The sequence below is a fragment of the Lytechinus variegatus genome, chromosome 7 (genome assembly GCF_018143015.1).
Source record: "Lytechinus variegatus isolate NC3 chromosome 7, Lvar_3.0, whole genome shotgun sequence".
Classification (NCBI taxonomy): Eukaryota; Metazoa; Echinodermata; class Echinoidea; order Temnopleuroida; family Toxopneustidae; genus Lytechinus; species Lytechinus variegatus.
The window spans coordinates 39,276,910-39,300,453 of NC_054746.1; the positions used below are offsets into that span (position 1 = coordinate 39,276,910).

A 23,544-nucleotide genomic window follows, 5' to 3' on the forward strand; every position below is an offset into this window, starting at 1 on the left:
TATACATTATCTCAATATCATCCATTAAACCTAAAATATGTCCTACAAATTAGAACACATTAAATAAATACATAAAAGTTACATATATAAAAACTGACAATATTTAACAACATACTTTATTGAACAATAATAACATCATTCAAGAATGAATTTTGCACTAGTTATTAAAATAATTTGTTTGCTTAGTTGGAACTTGGCCTTTGATACTGTACGAGTAACATTATAGCCCTTGAGAACGTGGAGAAAGGGGTAAATACAAGTGGGTATAATGATGAATGCGTTATCATCTCATTTCAAGTGCTGTTTTGTACGAATTAATTATTTTCCTCTTGATTAAATCATTTCAATATATCTGTGAAGGTATGTAGGATTTATCATTTTTTTTGGAGGGGGGGGGGGGGGGGTAAGGGGAGGTCGTTGCCAACTATAATGGGGGTAATTAATGTAATTGGTAAACAAGAGTCATAACAATTTGCTGTGTTCATAAGCAGGATAATGTTCATCAAATAAAACATTGTTCAAACAAGATGATGATAAAGTATTTGGTTAGCTTATTTGTCTCGCGCTCGAACGTATGTCCTATGTCCTATCATGCCCATTATTTATCAGTGATATCACAATAATCGTTTTATCAATCCCATTCTGACCTCACCTACATTATTCAATTAGTTCAAACACCGCGATTGACATTGAATTTCCATTATAGTAGTGAATCAGAACCTTATATTTATACATGAAATTTGCTTTTCTCTGCATGGTGCATTTCAAATGCAAACGTTTACGAAGGAACTGAAGTTTGCAAATGAGATGACAAGTTTATCAACATATCAGCAGATGCAATCAAATGTGAGAAGTATATCATTATAATTTGGAGAAAGATGGAGAGGGTGAAACAATAGGATAAGTGGGAGAGGAAAAGAGAAAATGGGAAGAGATAAGTGTGTGTGTGATTTGGAAAAAAACGTACGTGAAAGTGAGATGTGTATGTTTTCGTTTTTGTGAGGGAAAGTGAGCGAGGGGGGAATAATACACACTAAAAACAATCTAGGTCAAATGACTTGTTAACTTGTCCCCGAGGGACCGTTATCCATCAACCACGAGTTAGCTCCAATCTTACCAAATCCATTTCAAAAAAGGCTTCATGACCAGAATCCCTTGATATCGATGGACAGGAAAGGAAGAGATGACGATACGTAGCCTTAGTCACAAAATGGCGCATTATACATTCGTAATTCCGAAGCTTCGTTATTCCGAAGGTTCGGATATTCCGAAGGTTCGTTATTCCAAATGTTCGCATTTCCGAAGGTTCGTTAGTCCGAAAACGAAATGAGGTTCGAAATTCCGAAGGTTCCATAATCCGAAAACGAAATGAGATTCGTAATTCCGAAGGTTCGTTAGTCCGAAAACGAAATGATTAACGAACCTTATTTTGTTTTCGGATTAACGAACCTTCGGAACATCGAACCTTATTTTGTTTTCGCATTATCGAACCTTCGGAATAACGCCACCGTAATGTTCAGATTAACGAACCTTTTTACGTTTTCGGATTAACGAACATCGAGGTATAGGTAATTTACGTGTTTTGGAATAAAGAACCTTCGGAATTACGAACCTTCGGGATTACGAAGTGTAACCCAAAATAGGATAATTTTCAAAAGGCAAAATTATGGCAAAACTGCAATTATTGTGATAATTAAGGAAATACGTTTTAATGAAAATAACAGCAGGGGCCACGAGGACTGGAGCATTCCAAAGCTTAGACAATGAAATTAAATAATTCATTTCATGACTCCAAAATCACATGTAGACGTTGAGATGAGTACCCCCGTGATATCATATTTTATTAGTTCACTAATTCAAATTGTTCCCTACTTGCAGACTCAATTCGAACCTGGTATTTGTTAAGAGATGAAGTTTCCGGAAAAGAGTATGGATATGATTATTTGTATTTGGCTTATTTACATTGTATTTAGAATAATAAAAATGTCAGATCCAAATCAAACCAATTTTTCTTTTATAAAAATTGGTTTAATAAAGGCATAGTTTTTATAAGTGATCTCTTTATGCCACCCCATCCAGGTTAGAAGTTAAGAGTTAGTTCTTGAATTTGAAATCTCAGCAAAAGATAGAAGAAGATACAATTTTTCTATTACAAAACATTCCTGGTCCATGGTTAGATTGATAAAATAATCCAGGTTTAGATATCCATTCCGAAGTTAAAAAGAAATTATTAGAGAAAAGGAAAGTTAGAAGTTATGCATAAAATCAATATATTTTTTTTACCAATGTCTTCCTGAGAACTGTTTTTCTTTTTGGGAAGAATCTTGCCACCTAACAACAAAGTAGACTGGGAGAAAATACATTTGCTTAATTTTAAGAGTACCATTGATAGCCGCCTTAGAGCTTTTCAAGGTCTTCCATAAGACAGTCCCCCTTAATGCATTTTTATTTAAAATCAAGAGGAAAGATTCTCCAAATTGTTCATTCTGTAAAAGAGACCCTGAAACAATATTGTACATATTTTTTTGTGTGTGATTGACCGGTTGTTAACATTGTGTGGGACGATCTTTTATCTATAATAAACCAAAAACAACATTCGAGTATTATCATTTCCTCCTTTCTAAAGATTTGGTATTCAAGGTAATATTTTTTAACATTCATTTCCCTTGCTTTCAAATACTTTGTTCTTTTTTGTAAATTTAATAACAAAACCCCCAATACAGTGCGTATATCAAAAAAGTTTATATACACTTTGAAAAAGCCATAGGAATTAAATAGTATTCAACATGTGGGTACATTTTTCACATATATTCTTGGGTTTGGGTCTCATCTATCCAATGAAAGTAAAAGTTATGACAGAATAATTTATACACTTGAGTGAGCACTGTTCATTTTCGTAAAGCTCGCAGAAATCTGCGCAGAAATGCTCGTTTTCACGGTGTGTCAAGGGGAAAGGGCGAAATCAAACTTACCCTGCGAAACATTTCTCATACATTTCCCTTGCACTTTTAGTCAATTGAAAAAAAGGGATACATTCAAGGATTTCGTAAAAATGTTGCCACCCAAATTAAAATTTCAGCTCTTAGTTAGCACAATTAACCTTTACCATCTGCATGTTTTGTACCAGCTGGATCTGAGGACATAACTGAATCTGAAAACAAAGTTTATATCAGACATCTCCAGCATTTTTTAAAGTGGGTTTACATTTATTTTTTTATTTAATACTTGTTTCTCCACACTTTTCCCAAGCTTGGCAATGATTAACAAAATGAAAATCAAGCCTTAGCCATTTCATGGAAATCACAGCTCAGTTTTAAACAAATATCGTCACGATGGCCTCGGTGTGTGGAGGAGTGGGGTGGGGCGCAATGCACTCTCCGAAGTGTTTTGGGCAAGGAAACAAGATAAAAAAGGTAAAAGATATCTTCAAATCAATTTTACTAGCTAAATTCCATGTGTTCTTCATGATTAAGATCTACTTTTAATGATCGCATAACTATTTCAAAGTTCTGCGCAAATCATTTTCACTAACTTTTCAGAAGTAAGTGGTGCTCACTCAAGCGGAAATATTTTTCGACAGTTATATCTTCATCTGCTTGAAAGGATCTGAACCAATGTTAAAATGTTGAAAAAAATTCAGGATATTACAAATGTACAATTTTCCAGGATATTTCTAAGTGTAAACTTTAAAAAAAAAAAACGCATTGTATTTTGGAATTCAACGTTCGTATCAAAGGCTTTAAGGATATTGAATATTTGTTGGCGAAGAAACAATGGTAAATTACCTGTACATTTTAAAAAGTTGAGATTTGATATTTAATTTGTTTTATGTATCTGTTTCTACAAACTTATACATACTTACGTGCTGCTCTGCTTAATCATGTAAATTGCTTGTCGATTTGTTTGATTTATATTGTAATGTACACTTTGATCAATAAAGATTGAAAGAAAAAAAAAATAGTTCATGGAAGTGAACCATAAATGTTTCCTTTGTTAAATGATGATATTCATACTTCTTTTTATGATTCCAAATATAATCAAAATAAAATATAGTGTAATATATATATATTTTTGGTTTAATCTTAAGATACTAAAACATAATGATTTGACAAAATTCTATGCATAAAGAAGATAATATAGAGAAGTGTAATGTGTAGAGATATATAGAGAGTATACACTCTAAACAAAATTAAGTGCCAGTTCAGCACTTACATATACATACATAACATGTACTTATATAGCGCTTTAGAAAAAATATGATCTAAGCGCTTTACAATAAATAACTAATAATATGAATTACATTAAAGAGCACTTAAAATACGGGGACTGGTGCCTGATCTTAATGCCCTGTTCACCCAGAAGGCAATCCGGCAGGTATAACTCACAAGGGATCTAAAAACATCAGGCCTAAGCTAAATCCTAAAAAAAAAAAACAACTTACGTATAAGAGAACTAGACATGAATATTTAAACCAATATATAGTTACAAAAAAATCATACAAGGAGAAAAAAATTAAACGAGCAAATAAATGTGTTTCGAGCAGAGATTTACAGAAGTTCTATTATAGTGAATGCACTTTGGTGTGCTGATTTTCTAGTTCAAATTTGAATTTCTAAATCAGCAATACGAAGTGCAGTCACTATACAACAGGGGCGGTCGAACGTATTTTCGTTTGGGGGAGGGCAAAGCAAAAAAGGGCACTTATATGTCAAAGTGGGCATTTTGGTGCAAACATATATATTTTCATCATTAGATTATCATCTGTGTGAAAGGGTTATGTGTTTTGTAGTATTTGAGTTGAGCACAATGATTTTAAAGTGATTTCTGATTGATAAGATTGTTGGTCGATTATGGTGCTATCCTTGCGAGATGTTGCGAGCGCGAATCGTAGGCTCAAACTTTTGGACAATTCATGTAATAAGACGTGAAAAGTAAAATGAATTCCGAGCAATGTTTTTGTAATCATGAAAAATATGTATATCTAACTAAAGAATTAACTCGAGCGCGAGCGGAAATTTACGTACTGACCAGAAAAGAGCCTGTTAATGACTGTGTTTAGTGACTCATATCTCCATATCTCATCAATCGAATGATGCTAGCGCGATACACGAGCTGAAAATTTTGAACATTCTAACCTGAAAACTGGATATTCTAAGCATTTTTTGTAAACATCAGGAACACAATGATTACCTTAATAAACCAAAATTAATGCGAGTGCGAAACACGAGACAAAAATGGCTAATATTCCAACCTGAGAACTGGACATTCTATGCATTTTTGTATAAACCATGAACATAATTGATGCGAGCGCGAAGCGCTTGCCCCAGAATTGTGACCTTCCACGGGGGGGGGGGCAAAATCGTAAAAAGGTCCTCAGTTGTTACTCGTCGTTAGGGGGGGGGGGTAGGGATACGTCCCTTGCATGGGTTGTGACTCTTCAGGGGGGCAGACTGCCCCCTCCCCCCATAGGTACGCTAGTGACAAGCTACTTATTAAAGTGCTAATTTATCACTTCACTTTTAAAATGTACGTAACATTTAATTCTTTAAGAAAATATAGAAATAGGCTTATATAAACATTTCAGTATTTTGATAAATTAATCATGGAACAATTATTAATTTCTTCAAATCAAATCTGTTTTAGTAAGACAAGATTCGGGTTGCCAAAATCAACACGTCGAGATGTCTAAACAAATTCATGGCATTCGGCTGGATTTGTCTTCAAACATGTTTGATTCAGTAATGGATTTGAGGAAGTTGATCAAACTGATTGATGTTTATTTAGTCTATCATTATCAAAATTCCCTAATTTTCCAGTCAACCACCGTTATCTCATGATTATCCTTGAACGTTACACTCTGATTCTTCGTTATCAAATTATGGAAGGACAAAACGTGATCAAGGTGATTAAAATCACCGAAATTAATCATTGACAGTCACCTTGCACGTTGTATCTAGTATGAAAAAAATCACTTCACCACAACAAATTGCAGGATTTCATAGCGATGTATCGATAACTATGTATTATGATATAACGTATCAACATCCTGTTTATTAAAGAAATCTTGAAAACTTAAGAAGCCGCAAAATAAACTTTGAGAACTATCGTTTCCTAAGAATTACTTGATGATCATCAGCATGTTGGATTCAAACAAAAGTCATGGCAGATATGTTATTCATCACTGAAGTTCGCAAGTTCAGTGTGGATAATACACTGAAGAATTGAGAGAAAGATGGCTTCCTTAGACTGTTTAGAGAACTCTAGTGGAATACCAAGCACGAGTGATTATCTTGCAGGTAAGAACAGTAAAGTACTATAAATTATGATAATTAAGATATCTGTACATTGAATGAATAAAAAAGATATATACCAACGGCACGACTCAAATTTTTGCGGATACGTTGATAAATTGGCTATATAAGCAATTATGCTGACATGGTAATTACAACTGCTATATGAAAATAAAAGTGATGAAATGATTCTAGTTTCAATTAATAAAGAAAATCAGCCTTCTGGTTAAATATAATACTTAATATGTATAATGAAAATTAAGTCAGAAATAAGTAAAACTTTATTATTATTTTTAGCAAAATGGGTCTATATCATCGTAATGAAATTGTGATAATTTATTTTCATTTATTTGATTCGTCTTCTTTACCCACGGTAGCCTGTTCAGTGACTGACACACTGTTATTAACCAGGGTCCTGCACAAAACATGATTATATACATAAAACAATCATAAAAACACATTATATACAACACAATATGAAGTCAACATTATTACATCATAATATAATTACAATATAAAGAATGATTTTAGTGTTCAAAAGGAACAAGTATTAGAAATTACAAGAAATCAAGGGGGAAAATAAATTCATATAAATTATGCATTCAAATAATAGGTTACATACGTTTTTATAATTGTAAACTGTTATTATATGAGTGAAAGTGCAAGAGGAATTTAGAAATCGATAAAACTTCATTGAAAGTACATTATTATGTAACATTTTGTCCCTGGTACACATTTTGTTTGTACCTTAAGCATAATACGCATTGCACTAGAGAGTATTTATTATTAATCGTCATTCATTCGACTTAATCATATTAATGATGAAAACGCTTTACATAAGACAGTTTTCATCCAACAGTATCCAGACGAAATGGGTTGACCCTCTTGATAATTGGTAACATGGGCGTACTACGTCCCATTTCCTAATGAAACGAAACCCAAATTGATAGTGAATGGCTCATTACAAACAGAACGAACCCAAGAGCGTGTCTAATTAGTATCGGTGTGGATTATTGCATCTTCCAGAATAAAAGACTTCATTTTCTTCAGGGAACATATCAAGAACTGATTTTATGCTTCTTGATGAGTTTCCTATGTTTTCATATTCTTTTTTTACTCGGACATCGCGAATGCTTTGGAGAAGGGAAGAGCCCCATGTTCTGATGTATGGAGGGAGGAGGCGATTGGAATTAATTGCTTGCCCTTAAATAATAGGTTGTTCAAAAAATACTCGTTACACTGTGAAAAAATTGGGCAATATTTTACCCAATATTTTGCCCAACGTTGGGCCGATAGTCAACCCTACCAACTACTGGGCAATATTTTACCCAACGTTGTTGGGGCATTAATGTGCCCAACTGTTGGGTAATATTTTGAACTACATTTTGGGGGACATTAATTTGCCCAACTTTTTAATAAAGTTATTAACCCAACATCTGGGCAAGGCCTACACTCACTTCGTGTACCTGGTCCGTGTCGATCCGGAGACCTTATCCGAAAGTGCTTTGCATGCACAATAACGCTGCATACAAGTGCAAGTGCATATCTCAAGTGAGTGAAGCAAAAACAAAACAGCGTCAGATATATGTCATGTATGTAGGCCTATTCTGACAAATTCCTTACAAATTATGCTTAACGTAAAGTCCAAAATAAAAAAATTAAAAAAACGTTTAAGCAACTCATCTATGAAAGATTCAGCGAGGCTCCCCAGCCCCCAGTCATCTAGAAGCTCCTCCATATCTTATCGACCGTGTGTAGCATGCTGCAAGCGCAACTCGTGATCGTAAAGTTTCGCAACATTTACCACTCAGCAGGGCAATTACTAGCCCAACAATTGGACATCTGTATTTTGGCAGCGGCAGAGTAAAAATTTGCCTAAGTATTGGGTACATAATGCCCAACAAAACAATAACCAACGTATATATTACCCAACAAAAAAATGACCAACGTAAATTTACTCTTTTTTTTTCACAGTGTAGAAAGCTTCAAGTGAATTGATTTAATATAATAATAATAATAATAATATTTTATTCCTTATCTTGTTATTTGATATAGTCTTGCAACAGGTCAATATATATAAATATCAATCAGAGTTTAATCAACGTTCTCACTGCGCCCATATCCTGCCTTGTTCACAAAATTTCCTGCGATGTTCAAAATTGAAATATCATCATAACAAAGATTGACAATGGTGGTTGTAGTGAAATCGAAAATTCGTTTCATTTAAGGATTTCAGGAAAAATAAATTTATCTTTCAATATGCTCTGTATATCACACTAGCGGCGAATAGATAGGACTATGCTTAAAAGTTTTTTTTCTTATTCATGAAAAAAAATATACTCCTAAATCACATCCTGATTTATCTTGCCCTGTCACATGCAGTTTTTGATAATTATGAAATTTTAGAAAAGTTGTTTCTGTATTAAACTTTATATTCTAATTATGATCTCACCTGTTCATCCTATCCATTCTCAATCTTTTATTTTCTCTCTTTTTTTAACCTTTCCAATTATATTAATTCAGGAATCTCTGAGAGGCCCGTCAACTTGACTTTGCTTATCGCGTGCACATTAGTGACAGTTCTACTAGTAGCCTTTTTAATTGAATCAGCATGTTTTCTGAGTAATAAGGTCCAACTTTCAGCAGTTTCCAATCATCGTATAACAACATGGTGGATGATTGCTGTATTGCCGGTAAGTCAAACAATCCCCAAAACATTCACTTGTCTCATGGAAAATCACTGTAAATGCATATGACTTTCGAATTATGTGATCAAATCATAAAACGCGTTATGATTGTTAAGTAAATAAGAAACACAAAATTGTGAAAATTATCAATCCCCCTATATAGGCATTGGTTCTTCGAGCTATACAGTGCGTATCCAAAAAAAGTTTACACTTTGAAAAAGCCCTGGGAATTAAATAATATACAACATGTGGGTAATTTTTTCACATATAGATATTCTTGGGTTTGGGCCTCATCTATCCAATGAAAGTAAAAGTTTTGTCAGAATGTTACACTTGAGTAAGCACTGTCCACTTTTATAGAGCTCGCAGAAATCTGTTTGCGCGGAAATGCTCGTTTTTACGCAATGTCAAGGGGAAAGTGCGAAATCGAACTTACCCTGCGAAACATTTCCCATTTCCCTTGCACGTTTAGTCAATTGAAAAAAAAGGGCATACATTCAAGCATTTTGTAACAATAATTTGCCACCCAAATTGAAATTTCATCACTTAGTAAGCACAACCTTTACCCTTTTTGTGCCAGCTGGATCTGTAGACATAACTGAATCTGAACAAAAGTTTATATCAGACATCTCCAGCATTTTTTTCCACTAAGTTTTTATTATTTAAAGTGAGATTACATTTTATTTTTTATTTAATACTTTTTTCTCCACACTTTTTCCAGGACTGAAAATGATTAACAAAATGAAAATCAAGCCGAAGCAATTTCATGTAAACAACAGCTCAATGTAAAACAAATATCGTCACGATAGCTTCGGTATGTGTGTGTGTGTGTGTGTGGAGGGGGGTGGATGGGGCGCAATGCACTCTTCAAAGTGTTTTGGGGCAAGGAAACAAATTTAAAAGGTAAAAGATATCTTCAAATAAATTTTACTAGCTAAATTCCATGTGTTCTTCATGATCAAGGTCTACTTTTATTCGCATAACAATTTCCAAGTTCTACGCAAATCATTTTCACTAACTTTTCAAAAGCAAGTGGTGCTCACTCAAGTGGAAATATTTTTCGACAGTTATATTACAAATGTATAATTTTACAGGATTTTTTTTTAAGTGTAAACTTTTTTGATACGCACTGTATTATAGAGGAGTGCTTAATGAATACGTTTATCATCAGCTTTGTAATTATTATTCATTATGCGCGTTACTTGGAGATGTATAAAATTTGAAATAAAGAATTGTTCTAAAGATACAAATCGATTCTTTTTGTTTTATCTCTTTAAAATAGAAATTAGATTCGAATGGAAGTAGACAAGAAGACGCAATAAAAAAAATCATTTCGGTGTCGTAGATTAAAGGACATTAAGGAAAACAAAATGGATTAAACCTTTCAATTTGGATCAAAGGATGAAATATTTGGGATACATGGATTATATTCAGGTTTGTTTGCCCTTGAATTCGAAACATGAGTGAGATATTCTTTGTACTTTGAAGAAAAGGGAAAACTGTGTTACAAACATTATAGTTCACATACTTCTCTCAAACATTAGAAGAGTATATCTCGCATTTCCCAATTACATCACGTTATTCTGAACTTCTCTATGTCAATTGCGGCTCTGGCCACGGGGGGGGGGGGGGTTGGGGAGGGGCGAATCAAGATACCATAACACCGCCCCAACTTTAAGTACAACTTTATTTTTTACAATGTTTATATATCTTCCATACATACAGGTGATGAGTTGTGTTGTTTTACCTGGAGTATACTCACCTGTATCAGCAACATTTTGTAACTTAGTAGCATCATTGTAAGTATACCTTGCCCTTTTGAAAATGTTGCCTGATTTTAAGATTCATATATGGATATGAAACTCTTCCTTTCTGTAAAAATATTCAATTTGCAATTACAATGAAATAAAATAGGCATGAATGTATATTTTTTTCTCAATTAATACTTATATATTTATCTAATCGTAATCGTACTTTGTATTGTTCTATTAATTCATTTTTTTCATTGATTGATCGATTCTTTTTTTGTGGGGGGTGGGGGTGGGTTGAGAGGCTTCCCAGATTAATATAGCTCTACATGGAAAGGCTGAATGATTGCTTAATAGGTTCATTTTATACGAAATGAAAATAGTCTTATCAAAATCTTTTTGACTGATGTCTTTGAAAGGCAATTATACTTCTTTGTTTTTCATTATGACATATATGAATATATTTTTAAACATCACAATCAACGCATACAATGAGGTCCAAAGTTTTAATTAATTTGCTGAGCTAGCTGTTAATATAGGTTTTCCCGTCCAATTTCATCAGAGTTGCATTTCAATTAATGAAAGGACGTTCAAATTCGAAAGATTTCTGTCCACCCTCTGCACACATGGTTCATTTTCATTCATTTAGTATTCAATTCCGTTCTATATCATTCTATTGAATTTTGTAGAAATTCAATTTAGAGAGAAGTTCGTTCAAATTAATGGCCCTAAGGTGTCATTTAATTTCACGACGACGAACTGATCGTTTAATTTCGCCTAAAACACCATTTTCAATTTCATTTATCGGCACACATATTTGCACTTTAAACTTCCAAATTCAGATACATGTATCATGTTTCTGTATTCATTTTTTTTTCAAACTTTACCCTATATTTCTATTTTTTGCGGATCTTTTCAGTCAGAATCATTTATTCCATTATGTTTGATAAAGACGTAATTCATGCAACACTTATAATTATGATATGGTTGTAAACGCATATTCTTTTAGTGATTGATGAGTGGGTGCAGGGGCGGATCCAGGATTTCCCAAAAGGGGGCACATTTTCCGGAGGAATTTGACGAGTAAAAAAAGAAGATTTTTAACCAAAGAATAAGGGTATTCCGTCCACGAAAAAAAAATAATTGTGCCTCTAAAGGGGGGGGCACGAGTCGGCTGTGCCCTCCCCTGGATCCGCCGTTGAGTGGGTCGATGACCTTGTATACCAATGGTAGGTATTTTTCTTCATCATCTTGTTCTTTTTTATTTTACATTATTGTATATAATTTAAATCGTTTTGGGGAGGGGATGGGTATCATGGTATTGACCACAGTCTATAGTTATGAAAGTGGAACAAAAACGAGTTGTTGTCCCAATGATGGTCTGTCAGATGTAAAATTCAATAAAAATTTTAACATCCAATTTAGGAGTAAAACCCATTTCCATAATTATTCAAAAGAAGTAAAAAAAAAACAGCAACGAAAAACACTGTCCATATCTTGTAAGTGATTGCATATTAATGATTTTGAATTCCTAAACGTTCGCAAGGAAGGTACCGGTGCGAATTTGAAAACACTACTCAGCTATTTTAATTTGATCGTTCTTTATAAATGTTTAAATGAAATAACTATGAAATCGCGTGCCAGTAGAATTAAATCAAATCAAGTATTTGGCTATTTAAATGCTGATCTCATAGGTCATTCAAATTAATTGCAAATTGAATTATTACATCATTAAATCGGTTGAAATTTTGACGAAATTGGACGGGAAAACCTATAATAACTGCTATCTTTCCTATATTCGATGGGATTTCTACAAGCCTGATCCAACCTTTCTTACTAGGATTATTGCTTTATGTAAATCTACATCTAATCTGATAATCATGTTTTGAAAAATAAATATATAAACATCAAACAGCAATTTTCACAAAGAAATAAATAGGCTAATACTAGATTCAAAAGCGATCATTGGTTATGTCTCATAATGGGGGGGGGGGGGATTCAAGCCCCCATCAGCAATTACTGATGGGTAAAAAAGAGTTGTGAATCTAAGCATTTGAAATCGCTCCGGATCGCTTCCCTATGTAGAATATATATGTGGTGTTAAAACTGACACCAATTGGTGTTAATAGAGGACCACACCCTGAGGTGTTAAAATTACACCCTAAAGATTGTTAAAACACCAAAGAGTGTAAATATAACAACCAAAGGTGTAATAACACCTATAAGTGTAAAACTAACACCACCAATTTAACACCGGTGTAAAATAACTGGTGTGGTCCTCTATGTACACCGGTTAACACCACAGTTTTTGCTGTGATATTGTTCTCATTAAGGTATAAAGGGATTGTGAAGTTATATAGGATAGGGGCTTCTCATCCATCATCATTTTGCTTTTCTTATCGATAATCATTTTTTTTCTCAATAATGAACTGTCCTTTAAATGACGCTTCCGGCCAGGTCATGTTGTTTGCAATAATGATAGTAATGATAACACTTTCTTTGCAGGTGCTATTCATTTACAATGTTTAAATTCCTGGTCATCGTTATGAACTACTATGGAGGCTATGAGAAAATGATGTATCGTTTTTCTGCCGAGCGTTTCACCTTCCCTTTAGCAAGCACGCCACTCACATGCTGCTGTTTGTTTTTACCAGAAAAAAGATTAACAAGGTATATACCCTATGGATATGATTATCATTTAGCTAAAAAATAATAACAATTTACAATCATCCTTCACTTTCCTATACTTGCTCATGCACGTGTCTATCAGTACACGTGCTTCTTAAATCATTTTACAGAGCAGTGGTGCAATTAAACCCTTAGTTTTACCCACCACATTTTCATTTTAGACCATCTCTACCAACTACCAATTTTTGATATTTTTTTTACAAAGGTTTAGCTTTCTAGATTTACAAATATATACATCTTACAAATTTAATAATTGATATACTTGACTTATTGTTTGTCAGTGTTTTCATTGAAATTAATTTGCTTGTTTGTTTCATTGATTTTTTAAAAATATAATTTATCCATATAATTGTTTTGGTGAGGCAATGGACTAAAACCAAAGGGCTAGTCCATAAATTCGTAAAGGTGGCACATGATTTAATGGGAAATTTGGGGGTTCATATTGCGAGGGAGCGAAGCGACCGAGAAGAAATTTGTTTTGCTTATATTGACCCGAAATTTGGCATTTAAAGCAATGTTAGATGAACAGGATATCTAACGAAAATCACTGAACCAATAATGCGAGCGTGAAATGCAAGCTAAGTCTTTTACCCCCCCCATTTTTTCATCGCTTTAAAAATACATAAAAATTACGCAATATGAAGCGCAAACTAAAATATTTCAATCTATATTGAATTGAAAACGAGATAATTTATACGCCAGGTAAAGGCCTTATGCTTGTTACAAACCCCTCAAAAAAAGTTTGGAAAAAATCTGAGTTTGGCCATTAATTTCTCCCAACTCCCAATTTTACACAATGCATATTTGATACCAATTAAAAGATCATTTAATTTTCTTTAAAATGATACCATGCTTGTTATGATCATGTCATCACGAAAAGAGTAGGATTTGAAAAGTTACAAAACTAGCAGAAATAGTCATGAAGGGTCAATAAAGAAAATGATTCTTTTGTCTGTGTCAACAGAGATGAAAATCCATTCAAATCAAGACCCTGTTTCTTCATATTTGATGTTTTATTGTGGTTTATGAAGTGATGGTTCTGCGAGATAACATGGCTTGGGTCGTGGTTTGACATACCCATGCAAGTTTGTTAGTTGTTATGTACTTGCTTGTGCAGAGGTATGATTGATTCCGTGTTAATGTTGCATGAAAACAAAAGAAACCGCTGAGAAACTCACACATCAATGCGGAAAAAAAGAACAGTGACTTTCAATATTCTGTCATTTTGCAACTTTTAAATTTTGAACTTGCCCCACATTTCAAGGCACTGCACCTCCGTGTGCAGGGGCCTCTGAACGGTTTTCAAAATGGGGGGGGGCTGACTGTGCAAAAAATCACAATCATAAAATTATGGTCATTTGTACGTTTTTGTACACGGTTTTGGAAAAAAAAGTTGGGGAGGGGGCTGAAGCCCCCCCCCCCGCTTCCGCGGCCCCTGATGTGAACCATAATCATTATCATGTAGGGTATCATTATTTTGAAGGAAAATTAAATGATCTATTCATTGGTATAAATTACACATAATAATATTCACTGAGACCAAGGAGAGATTATCGATCACAGTCAGATTTCCAAACTTTTTTAAGGAGTTTATATCTCGTTATAAATGCGAAATGCGAACGCGATAAACTCTAAACGTGGAACGGTGGAAAGGGTTTACCCCCCCCCATTATTTATCTTGATCCAATTGAGATGTTGAATGATTCCGATCAGAAGAAAATATATTTCAAGATGCAGATGACAGTACTCTTTATGAGTTAACGTTGAATACACTTTCCATCTACAGGCGAAGTTTTAAATGGTTGAAAATCGCTGTCTTACAAGTGGCCATCTTCAAACCAGTTACATCATTCATTGGAGTAATTATATGGTTAGATGCTGTTTACTTAACTGATAAGGTATTGTATTTTAGTTCCGTCTCAAACTTCATTCTTTCTGTATGAGTAGGCCTTTTCATATTTAAGTAAATATATAGAAGTATTGTGTTAAAATTCCCTATATATCAAAAAATGAAACAGTCAATCGAAGAAAATTCGTACAAGATTATCAGGCGCATGAGAGGATGTATTCCTCAATCAATTTCTAATAATTTCTATGAATAACGATTTGTACTTCATGCACATTTTCTTATGGATCACATATCTTCTTTCGAATCCATTCATGCACAATCTTTGATCGGGTCCCGATTAAATATTTGCTTCATAAAGATCTCTTATACTTATTAAATAATTAATTTGAGGTGTAGTGCATAGCATTTCGTACAGTTTTAAAATGTTTGGCAACATATACTGTCCACACAACAATTAGTTGTTAAAAAAATATTCGACTCTTGGTAGTTTTCAGCCAATACTGTGTAGTTTTCACCCAAAAGCATTATTGGTTTAAAACTACACAGAATTGGATAATGTTTTAACCAATTATTGTAAAAGTGTAGCTGACGTATAATGAATGAGACGCTATATAGTCTCAGAGAGGCCTAGTCCCATCTATTACTGCAGGAACTCAAAGATGCCCATTAATTTTTAGTAATAATTCAAGTCAGAATAATGTATACGAAATAACTGCAACAGTCATTATCATTATACTTTTAAAAATGTATATGCAGATTACAGACCCAATCACTATGAAACATGCCCCTCCCGTGTTCTTCTTATACAGATGGCTTCAGATAGACCACTTGCGATTGTAAATACCACGACCATATTTTCATCAGTGATTGCAATGATGGCATTGAATATGATTTACATAGCTTCTACAAGGTTTCTTCAGCCGTTCCATGTCAGGACTAAGTTTACTTTTATCAAACTTGGTATTGTGATCTGTAACATTCAACCGGCATTACTTAGTCTAATAATGAGATTCCGATTGTTAGAATGCACCTTTCCTTTCTCTAACCAGGCAAGAGCCAATTGTAAGTATTCCTTCACTATTTATCTTCACTCCGTTAGTCTACCATCTTCCATCTCTCCTCCTTCTCCAAAAGGTAGATTCATAAAAAATGTGAATTTCCGCTGGGGGGGTCCCAAAATCCTTCATGTGATATTTCTTCCTTATCAAATTATTGTGATAAGGAATTCCAAATGAGGTCTAAATAGAAATAAAAAGGTAGCGTAATGAACTCAAACTTTTGAGGGGGCAGAGATGACTTATGGGGTAGAAAATATATAAAGTTGAGAGCGAGCGAGGCGAACGAGCAAAACAAGACTTTTAAATACAAACATCGAATTTTTAGATAGATTTTTACATAATATCCAGATAGAGATTTTTTCACTTTTCAATACCCTTCTTGTTTTCTCCCTTTTCTCTTAGCCGCGACAAATAGGGAAAGGGGGACACGGGCCAAAGCCCCCCCCCCCCCATCTCTACGCCAGTGAAATAAAACATGCCTCTACAACACTTTATATAAAGATGGGGCTTAACTTCTCCGACCCTTTTTCCACATGGAATTGAATTGAATTGAATTAAATGGAATTGATTAAGAAAATAAAAGTTAAATTTCTTGGATAAACTCTTCTACCAAACGAAGACTCATTGTAGTTTTCAAGATTATAAAGTCATTATCAAATTAATGTTCTTGTTCTTCTTTTCCCAGTCATGCAGTGTATACTATTCATCTTGGAAGCAGGGATCCTATTTCCATTTATCCTATACTATTATAGACGAAGCGAAGGTAACGTTGTTGGAAATGTATCATCAGCGCCCTTCATAAACATCATTTCCATCCGCCCTATTGGAATAACACCTCGACCACCTGATCGCCAGTTAATTCCACGTCCGTCGATCACGAGTATCGATGTTGGTCGTGCACGTGCTCAAACTGTCATTGGTTCTGGTGATATGGACATCGACTTCTGTCAGCCTCCTGAATTATCAACCATTGATGAAGAACCTGGGCAGGCAGAGACAATGTTTGACCAATTTTCAACAAACTTTGAGAGACAATTTACGACAAGCACGAGACATGGTCGGCGACATACAATCAGCTAATAATAGTAACCAGCAAAAAAAAATATAGGAATTACACTTCAACAGGCTGGAGAAAAGCGACAGTTCTTTTCATTCGCATCATCGCCAACAGAGACTATGATGCAAATCATCATTTTCATGTTTGTCAAGGCAGAATGTATAGATGTCCATTGTTTTTTTTTTATTTGGATATTTTTTTCTTTATATAAACACTCTTCATGCGTAGAATGGGCTGAAATTTTTAGGATATAAACCTTGTAACCGTTTGATACCCAATTACTAAATTGTAATCTAAATGCTCAAAAGGTCAAATTTCAAGAAAAAGAAAGACATTTCAATTTAATTATTTTTATTGTCATGTTCAATTAAAAAACACACAAAAAATTGTCATCAGACTCTTAATAACAAAAAGTGCATAGGAACGCAGAATAATCAATCACAAACTATAAATAATTTTAAGAAAAAGAAAGACATTTCAATTCAATTCAATTATTTTTATTGTCATGTTCAATTAAAAAACACACAAAACATTGTCATCAGACTCTTAATATCAAAAAGTGCATATAGGAACAAAGAATAATCAATCACAAACTATAAATAAATCAAAGTAATACATGTAAATATAAATATATTAATAAAATAAATATACATATAAATATACCCTGTTTGCATGCTTGAGCACCCACAACATGACACTTACCATGCACTGACCCACTGTATGAAACAAAGTGTCATCCGCAGGCCAGTGGAACAATGCAGTCTTTAAGGTGGGTACTCAAGCATGCAAACAGGCACTGGAAGCTATTAAAGGCGCTGGACACACCTTGGCGTTTTAGACAGCGTATGCCCGACGTATGAGGAATTTGGCGAATACGCTGGCGTACGTCGAATACGCTACGGGTAAGTTTTGCATACGTTAAGAGTACGCTAAAACACGCTGGTATACGTCGTCATACGGCGAGGTCGTCGAAAAATTTTGTGCAAGCACAAAATTTTTCGACGTATGCCAGCGTATGGCTCATACGTCCCGCATACGCGGGCCATAAGTTGTAGGCAAGTTACGCGATCGTTGATACACGTTGACACACGTTACTCGTAAGTTACTCATAAGTCGATATACGTCGAGATAATGTCCAGCGTACCCTAAAACTTACTTCTAACCTATGAGTAACGTGCTTTGAACGTAAGTGTAACTTAACTCCAACGTATATTGACGTATGAAGACGTGCTCCGGACGACCACAAAACTTACTGAACGTGTTTATAACTTACAGCTACCGTATAATGGCGTATTGACAACGTTTATCATGTTTATAGGAATTGGTATATAAAGGTGGGGTTCACAGGAGTTTTCTTCGGCATGGCGGTGGTGTTGATAGGTGATGTATTGTGCGGTTATGATTTGAACAGTCGAGCGGCAGCCTTTTTATAGGCTACGACACGTGTTCGTCAGCAATACGCTGCAGCGCGCTATGCGTAAGTTAGGCTATCGTAGGGCATAAGTTGTGTACGCCAGCAATACGCTAAGCATTCGTTGGAATACGTTACTTATAAGTTAACGAAGCGTTCGATATAAGTTACTAATACGTTATGTATACGTCCAACTCGTTATGAATACGCTAAGTATACGCCCAGAGTTGAAAAAAAATCAAAGTTCAGCGTATGCCGACGTTTTAGAGAAATTTTTATACGTCGGGCATACGCTGTCTAAAACGCCAAGGTGTGACACCACCTTAAACGTTTACATGCATAAATTGAATTAACTCCCAGAGCTGCTAACCTTTAAAAAGTATATATTCAGAGCTGTCTTCATGATTGGCCGTCTTCAGACGAATTCACCACTCTTCGAGAGAAGGTGATATGGAAATAGGTTTTAACGTTTTTTTATTGGGGGGGGGGGGGAGGGGTACAGAATCAGCCGTTGAAAGGCTTTTCAACAGCCACTATCACGAGTGTTAGAATGGAATCATTGGAATTTTGAATTCTACAGGAGCATAAGTAATAGTATTTATCCTATACCAAGCTTTACACAGTCTTTAAAACAATTTCGTATCTAGTATCTTTCATGGTTCTTTTCAAAATTTGATCTTGAAGTTTATTCCACATTGCATGATTGTATTCTTATATTTTCCCTACTGTTTGTCAGGCCTATACCGTATCCAAATTTGCACATCATGAGCGGCTCAGTTTATGTTTCGTTGGTTATCTAAGCTAAATAAGAAAGAAAGAAAAATCCTTTGCGACTTTGTGAGGCAATATACTAAGGCGTATATAGATTATACCATGGAGCTATTAATAGCTCTATGATTATACAGTACAGGTTGGTCACCTGAGATAAAGGGTGTATAGAGATTGCACTCGTAAAGGGACTGCCTGTTATATCTGAATGTTTCATCTATAACATATTTCTCGATATCACAATAGCACTTTGTCAACAACAAAAAAGATTTTTCTTATAAAGAATGTAACTCCTTTGATTTTCTTTGTGTTTGTTAGCAAATCCAATTACTGATATCAAAAATGTAATTCTTGTTTTCAATAAATATGATTAAAGCAGAAAAAGGCTGACCACTCCGTACAATAACCCGCATATAACAGCCCTTTTAGGGAGACATTTACAAAATGAAAAATGTAGTATCAAATAGGAACCTGAAAATTACAACCTGAAATCGGTTATCTGGATGAAAATGTGGTCTGCCAAGACTGTATGGTTCTGAGACTTTGACATATCCACTTGGTATAGTTGGTTTAATTCTAAGATTTCTGCCAACTCGGTATTAGGGCATTTGGTCTAATAGCTACTTGGTCTAATGCTCAGTATTATGGTATAATTTCTACTCCATCTTCTTCTAAATGGGTACTCCGGGGCTGAAAATATTTATATCTAAATAAATAGAGTAAAATTCACAAAGCAAAACGCTGAACATCTGATGACAAATATCAAAGTTATTGAATTTTAATGTTCAGCAGTATTTTGTAAAAATAGATATATGCACGTCATCATGAATATTCATTAGGTGGGCTGATGATGTTATTACATGAAATCAAACTTGTTTCATTTTTTCATGCATGTGTGAATTATGTGTCTCCTCTATAATTAAAAAGCGTTGAAGCAATTAATATCTCATGCACTAAATCAGTTGTCAAACAAAATTTTTCAGTTCTTTGTAGAAAAAATTGAGAAGTTGGGATATGACATCAATTTGCTCATTGAATATTCATGAAGACATGCCTGGAACTGTTTTACCGGAATAATGCAAATCTTTGAAAAGCAAAACTTTGGTATTCGTTGTCCGGATTTGAATTTTCAGTGTTTGTTTTCTTTATCAATTTAAATCATATTATTTCCTACCCGGAGCATACCTAAAAATGAAAATTTGGTTTATAAATAATTGCTGTAATTATATAATAAGTTCTATAGACCATGTGGGTTATAGACGAAATGGGTAGTATAAAGAGAATTAAACAAATGGTAAATGGGCTAAGTGGCAATTAATGGTTATTAGGCGGAAAGTGGTGTGTAGACCAAGAGGTAATTTACCTTGGCGTGGCTATTTATAGCCATTCTAACTCATCTTTTTACCAATTATTCATCGCCATCCTTATCTCTCCATCCAAATCTACGCATTTATTTATAATATAGACCCAGTCGGCCTTATTTCGTGAATGAGACATAATACATTGATATCTTCTTTAGATTATCTCGAATGTTGGGTTCATAGCCCTATGTTATGTTATTCTTTTATACAGACGTGACATTCAAAACTGTCTCTCATACACGGTCAACTACTCTCCTGAATCATTCGATTTCTTAGTCATGATGCCAGGAACGTCATGATAACTGCACCGGCGTACAGCACTCTAAAAATTCGAATGGTAAATCAACATTTGAAAGGTTGGAGGAGTGACAACCTTTTCCAAATGTAACATCCAATGAATCCAACATTTTAAGTGTTATGGGTAGAACCATTTAAAGTGGTAAATGCAACATTTAGAAAATGTTGTCACTCCTCCAACCTTTCAAATATTATGTTAACATTTCTTGATTTTAGAGTGAGGAGGGGGATTGGCCAGTTGCCCCAATGAAAGTTCCACAACAGAGAAATAATGAAGTAGAACAAGACAGGAAATAAGAGGAAAAAGCATTTTGTGACAAAAGGTTAATTTTTATTTCAAATGTCGATGGGTGGGGGGGTCCGCTCGCAACTATTTAGGACTGTTCTGTGTAAACATAATTACGTCATATTTTCTCCCTCTATAAGATTTTTACTCGTTTTACCAATGACTAACCGTATCATGAAACAAGATACAATAACTTTCTCTTTTCTGAGAATGTTCAAGTAAACTATTCTTATTTGGATGATTTGCATGTCAATGACAATGAAATTGTTTAAATGTTCTTTATAAGATCATTGACAAGATTACACATTCGTTTAATTGTTTTGTTAATATTTTTAAAAGAAAACATCCGCTACTAGTATATTCTACAACAATTTCTCCATTAAATTAATGTTTGCATCTTCATCTAAAACATCATCATTTTAATGATGCTCATGATATATTATCCTTTATCGAAATAGGCGTGAAGGAACATCATGAAATGTCGTCAATCTTTGTCTCAACTTTTTATGCTTTTCTATGTTCACCTTTCCCACATTTATTTTTTAAATCTAGAACCATTTTCCTGTACAAAGAAAACTGTTTGGATCCGCTGTCATCATGTTTCTATTTTCTCATGGTGGCATTTATTGTATATGAATTTTAGTCATGCGTTTGCTTAATATTAACTTAATCATAAAGATTATGATGTCAATGTGTTCTACTTAATTCTGATGTGGTGTGGAACTGAAATACAAAGCCGTCAAAGTAGTGAGCAAATAACAGCATGATGTAGTACACAATCAAACTGACAATTTCGAGGCCGTATCGCTTTACGGGAAGGAAATAGCTCATGACCTCGCATTAAATGATTTTATTCGTCTGGAAGATATGAACAATATTCTACGTTGTAGCAAGCACCCTTTTCTAGATTGTTTGCAATATGATTTGTCATTATAATTATTACTAGTGATTTAGGAATAAGCGATTATTGTACGTCCTTGTAGATAATAATATGGTGGGATACTGCTGAGTGAATAGTTCTGTCAACAAAGGTGAGTTTTCTAATTAATTGTCCACGGCGAGTTTGTCTCGAAGGAGCAATAACAAAAAGTAATATATTTGGCAAGGGGTGGATCCAGGATTTTCCAAGGGGGGGGGGCAAATTTTTCGGAGGAAAATTCTGACAAGCCAAATTGTTAGGAATATCTCTTCTTTCTATCAGAGGGAGGTGGGTTTGAATTCCAGCATGCTTTCCTTAAGCAAGAAATTTTCCAACATTGGGCTGCCCTCGACCCAGGTGAGATGAATTAGGTTCCCGGGAAGATTGCTTCAATGCTTTCGCGTCTATGACCAACACCAATACCAATCCAATTGTAATTGATTCAAATCACTTCGATTTGTTCAAATTTTTAGAAGTTAAATTGCATCCACTATTAAACAATTATTTTCAATGCAGAATTTCATACCCTTCCTTTCTGTTCTTGCATTTAAGAAATAGGAAATCAATAATTTACTTAATATTTTGAAGTTAAAAAATCCTGATATAATCATTTAGATATAAGGAAGTTTGTTAACCTTGGGAGGAAGTAGATCCCGTTACCTTCACCAGTGTTGTTTCAATTTTATTTTTATTGAAATATCTGGGTAATAATAGGCAATATCTCTCGCATCATCCACTTTAATATAGCGAGTATTTGTTCCTTCACACCTTGAAACCTTGATTGCATAAAAAAAAACATATTCAGAATGCATGCTTCTTGTCTTGTTAGTGTGACAAGTTATCGAAGACCTTCACAAACCAATCTTATTCTTATCGGCAGTGTGTGATTAGGAGATTTTAATTTTACCTATATCGTGAACCAAACTTGATCGCTTCAGAATATATTTCAATATTTTTGCACCCTCTTCACGTCTAGGCTTGGTTTATAATCAACACAATTATGTTGATATCATCAGAAAATCCAGGGGTGTAGTAACGCATTTGTATCAACAGTTCCTTTCGGCTTTTGACCTATACTCGATATGAAATATTTAATGTAAAAATGATTGCTTGCTTTTTCGAAAA

The 23,544-nt window shown here is 34.3% G+C and overlaps 1 protein-coding gene across 1 annotated transcript; it reads left to right on the forward strand.

Annotated features, from left to right (window-relative positions):
* The first annotated feature begins 5,939 nt into the window (after positions 1 to 5,939).
* LOC121418017 (organic solute transporter subunit alpha-like) lies at positions 5,940 to 17,537 on the forward strand. The gene is made up of 7 exons (XM_041611720.1): positions 5,940 to 6,296; positions 8,814 to 8,983; positions 10,703 to 10,776; positions 13,231 to 13,395; positions 15,200 to 15,311; positions 16,072 to 16,324; positions 17,006 to 17,537. The coding sequence occupies exons 1-7, from the start codon at positions 6,233 to 6,235 to the stop codon at positions 17,398 to 17,400; spliced, it is 1,233 nt and encodes a 410-aa protein (XP_041467654.1). The 5' UTR covers positions 5,940 to 6,232; the 3' UTR covers positions 17,401 to 17,537.
* The last annotated feature ends 6,007 nt before the right edge of the window (positions 17,538 to 23,544 follow it).

Coding starts and splice junctions, on each gene's coding strand:
- LOC121418017 (XM_041611720.1), top strand. CDS start 6,233: ATGGCTTCCTTAGACTGTTTAGAGAACTCTAGTGGAATACCAAGCACG. Junction 10,777..13,230: donor TGTAACTTAGTAGCATCATT/GTAAGTATACCT, acceptor CTTTCTTTGCAG/GTGCTATTCATTTACAATGT. Junction 16,325..17,005: donor TAACCAGGCAAGAGCCAATT/GTAAGTATTCCT, acceptor TTCTTTTCCCAG/TCATGCAGTGTATACTATTC.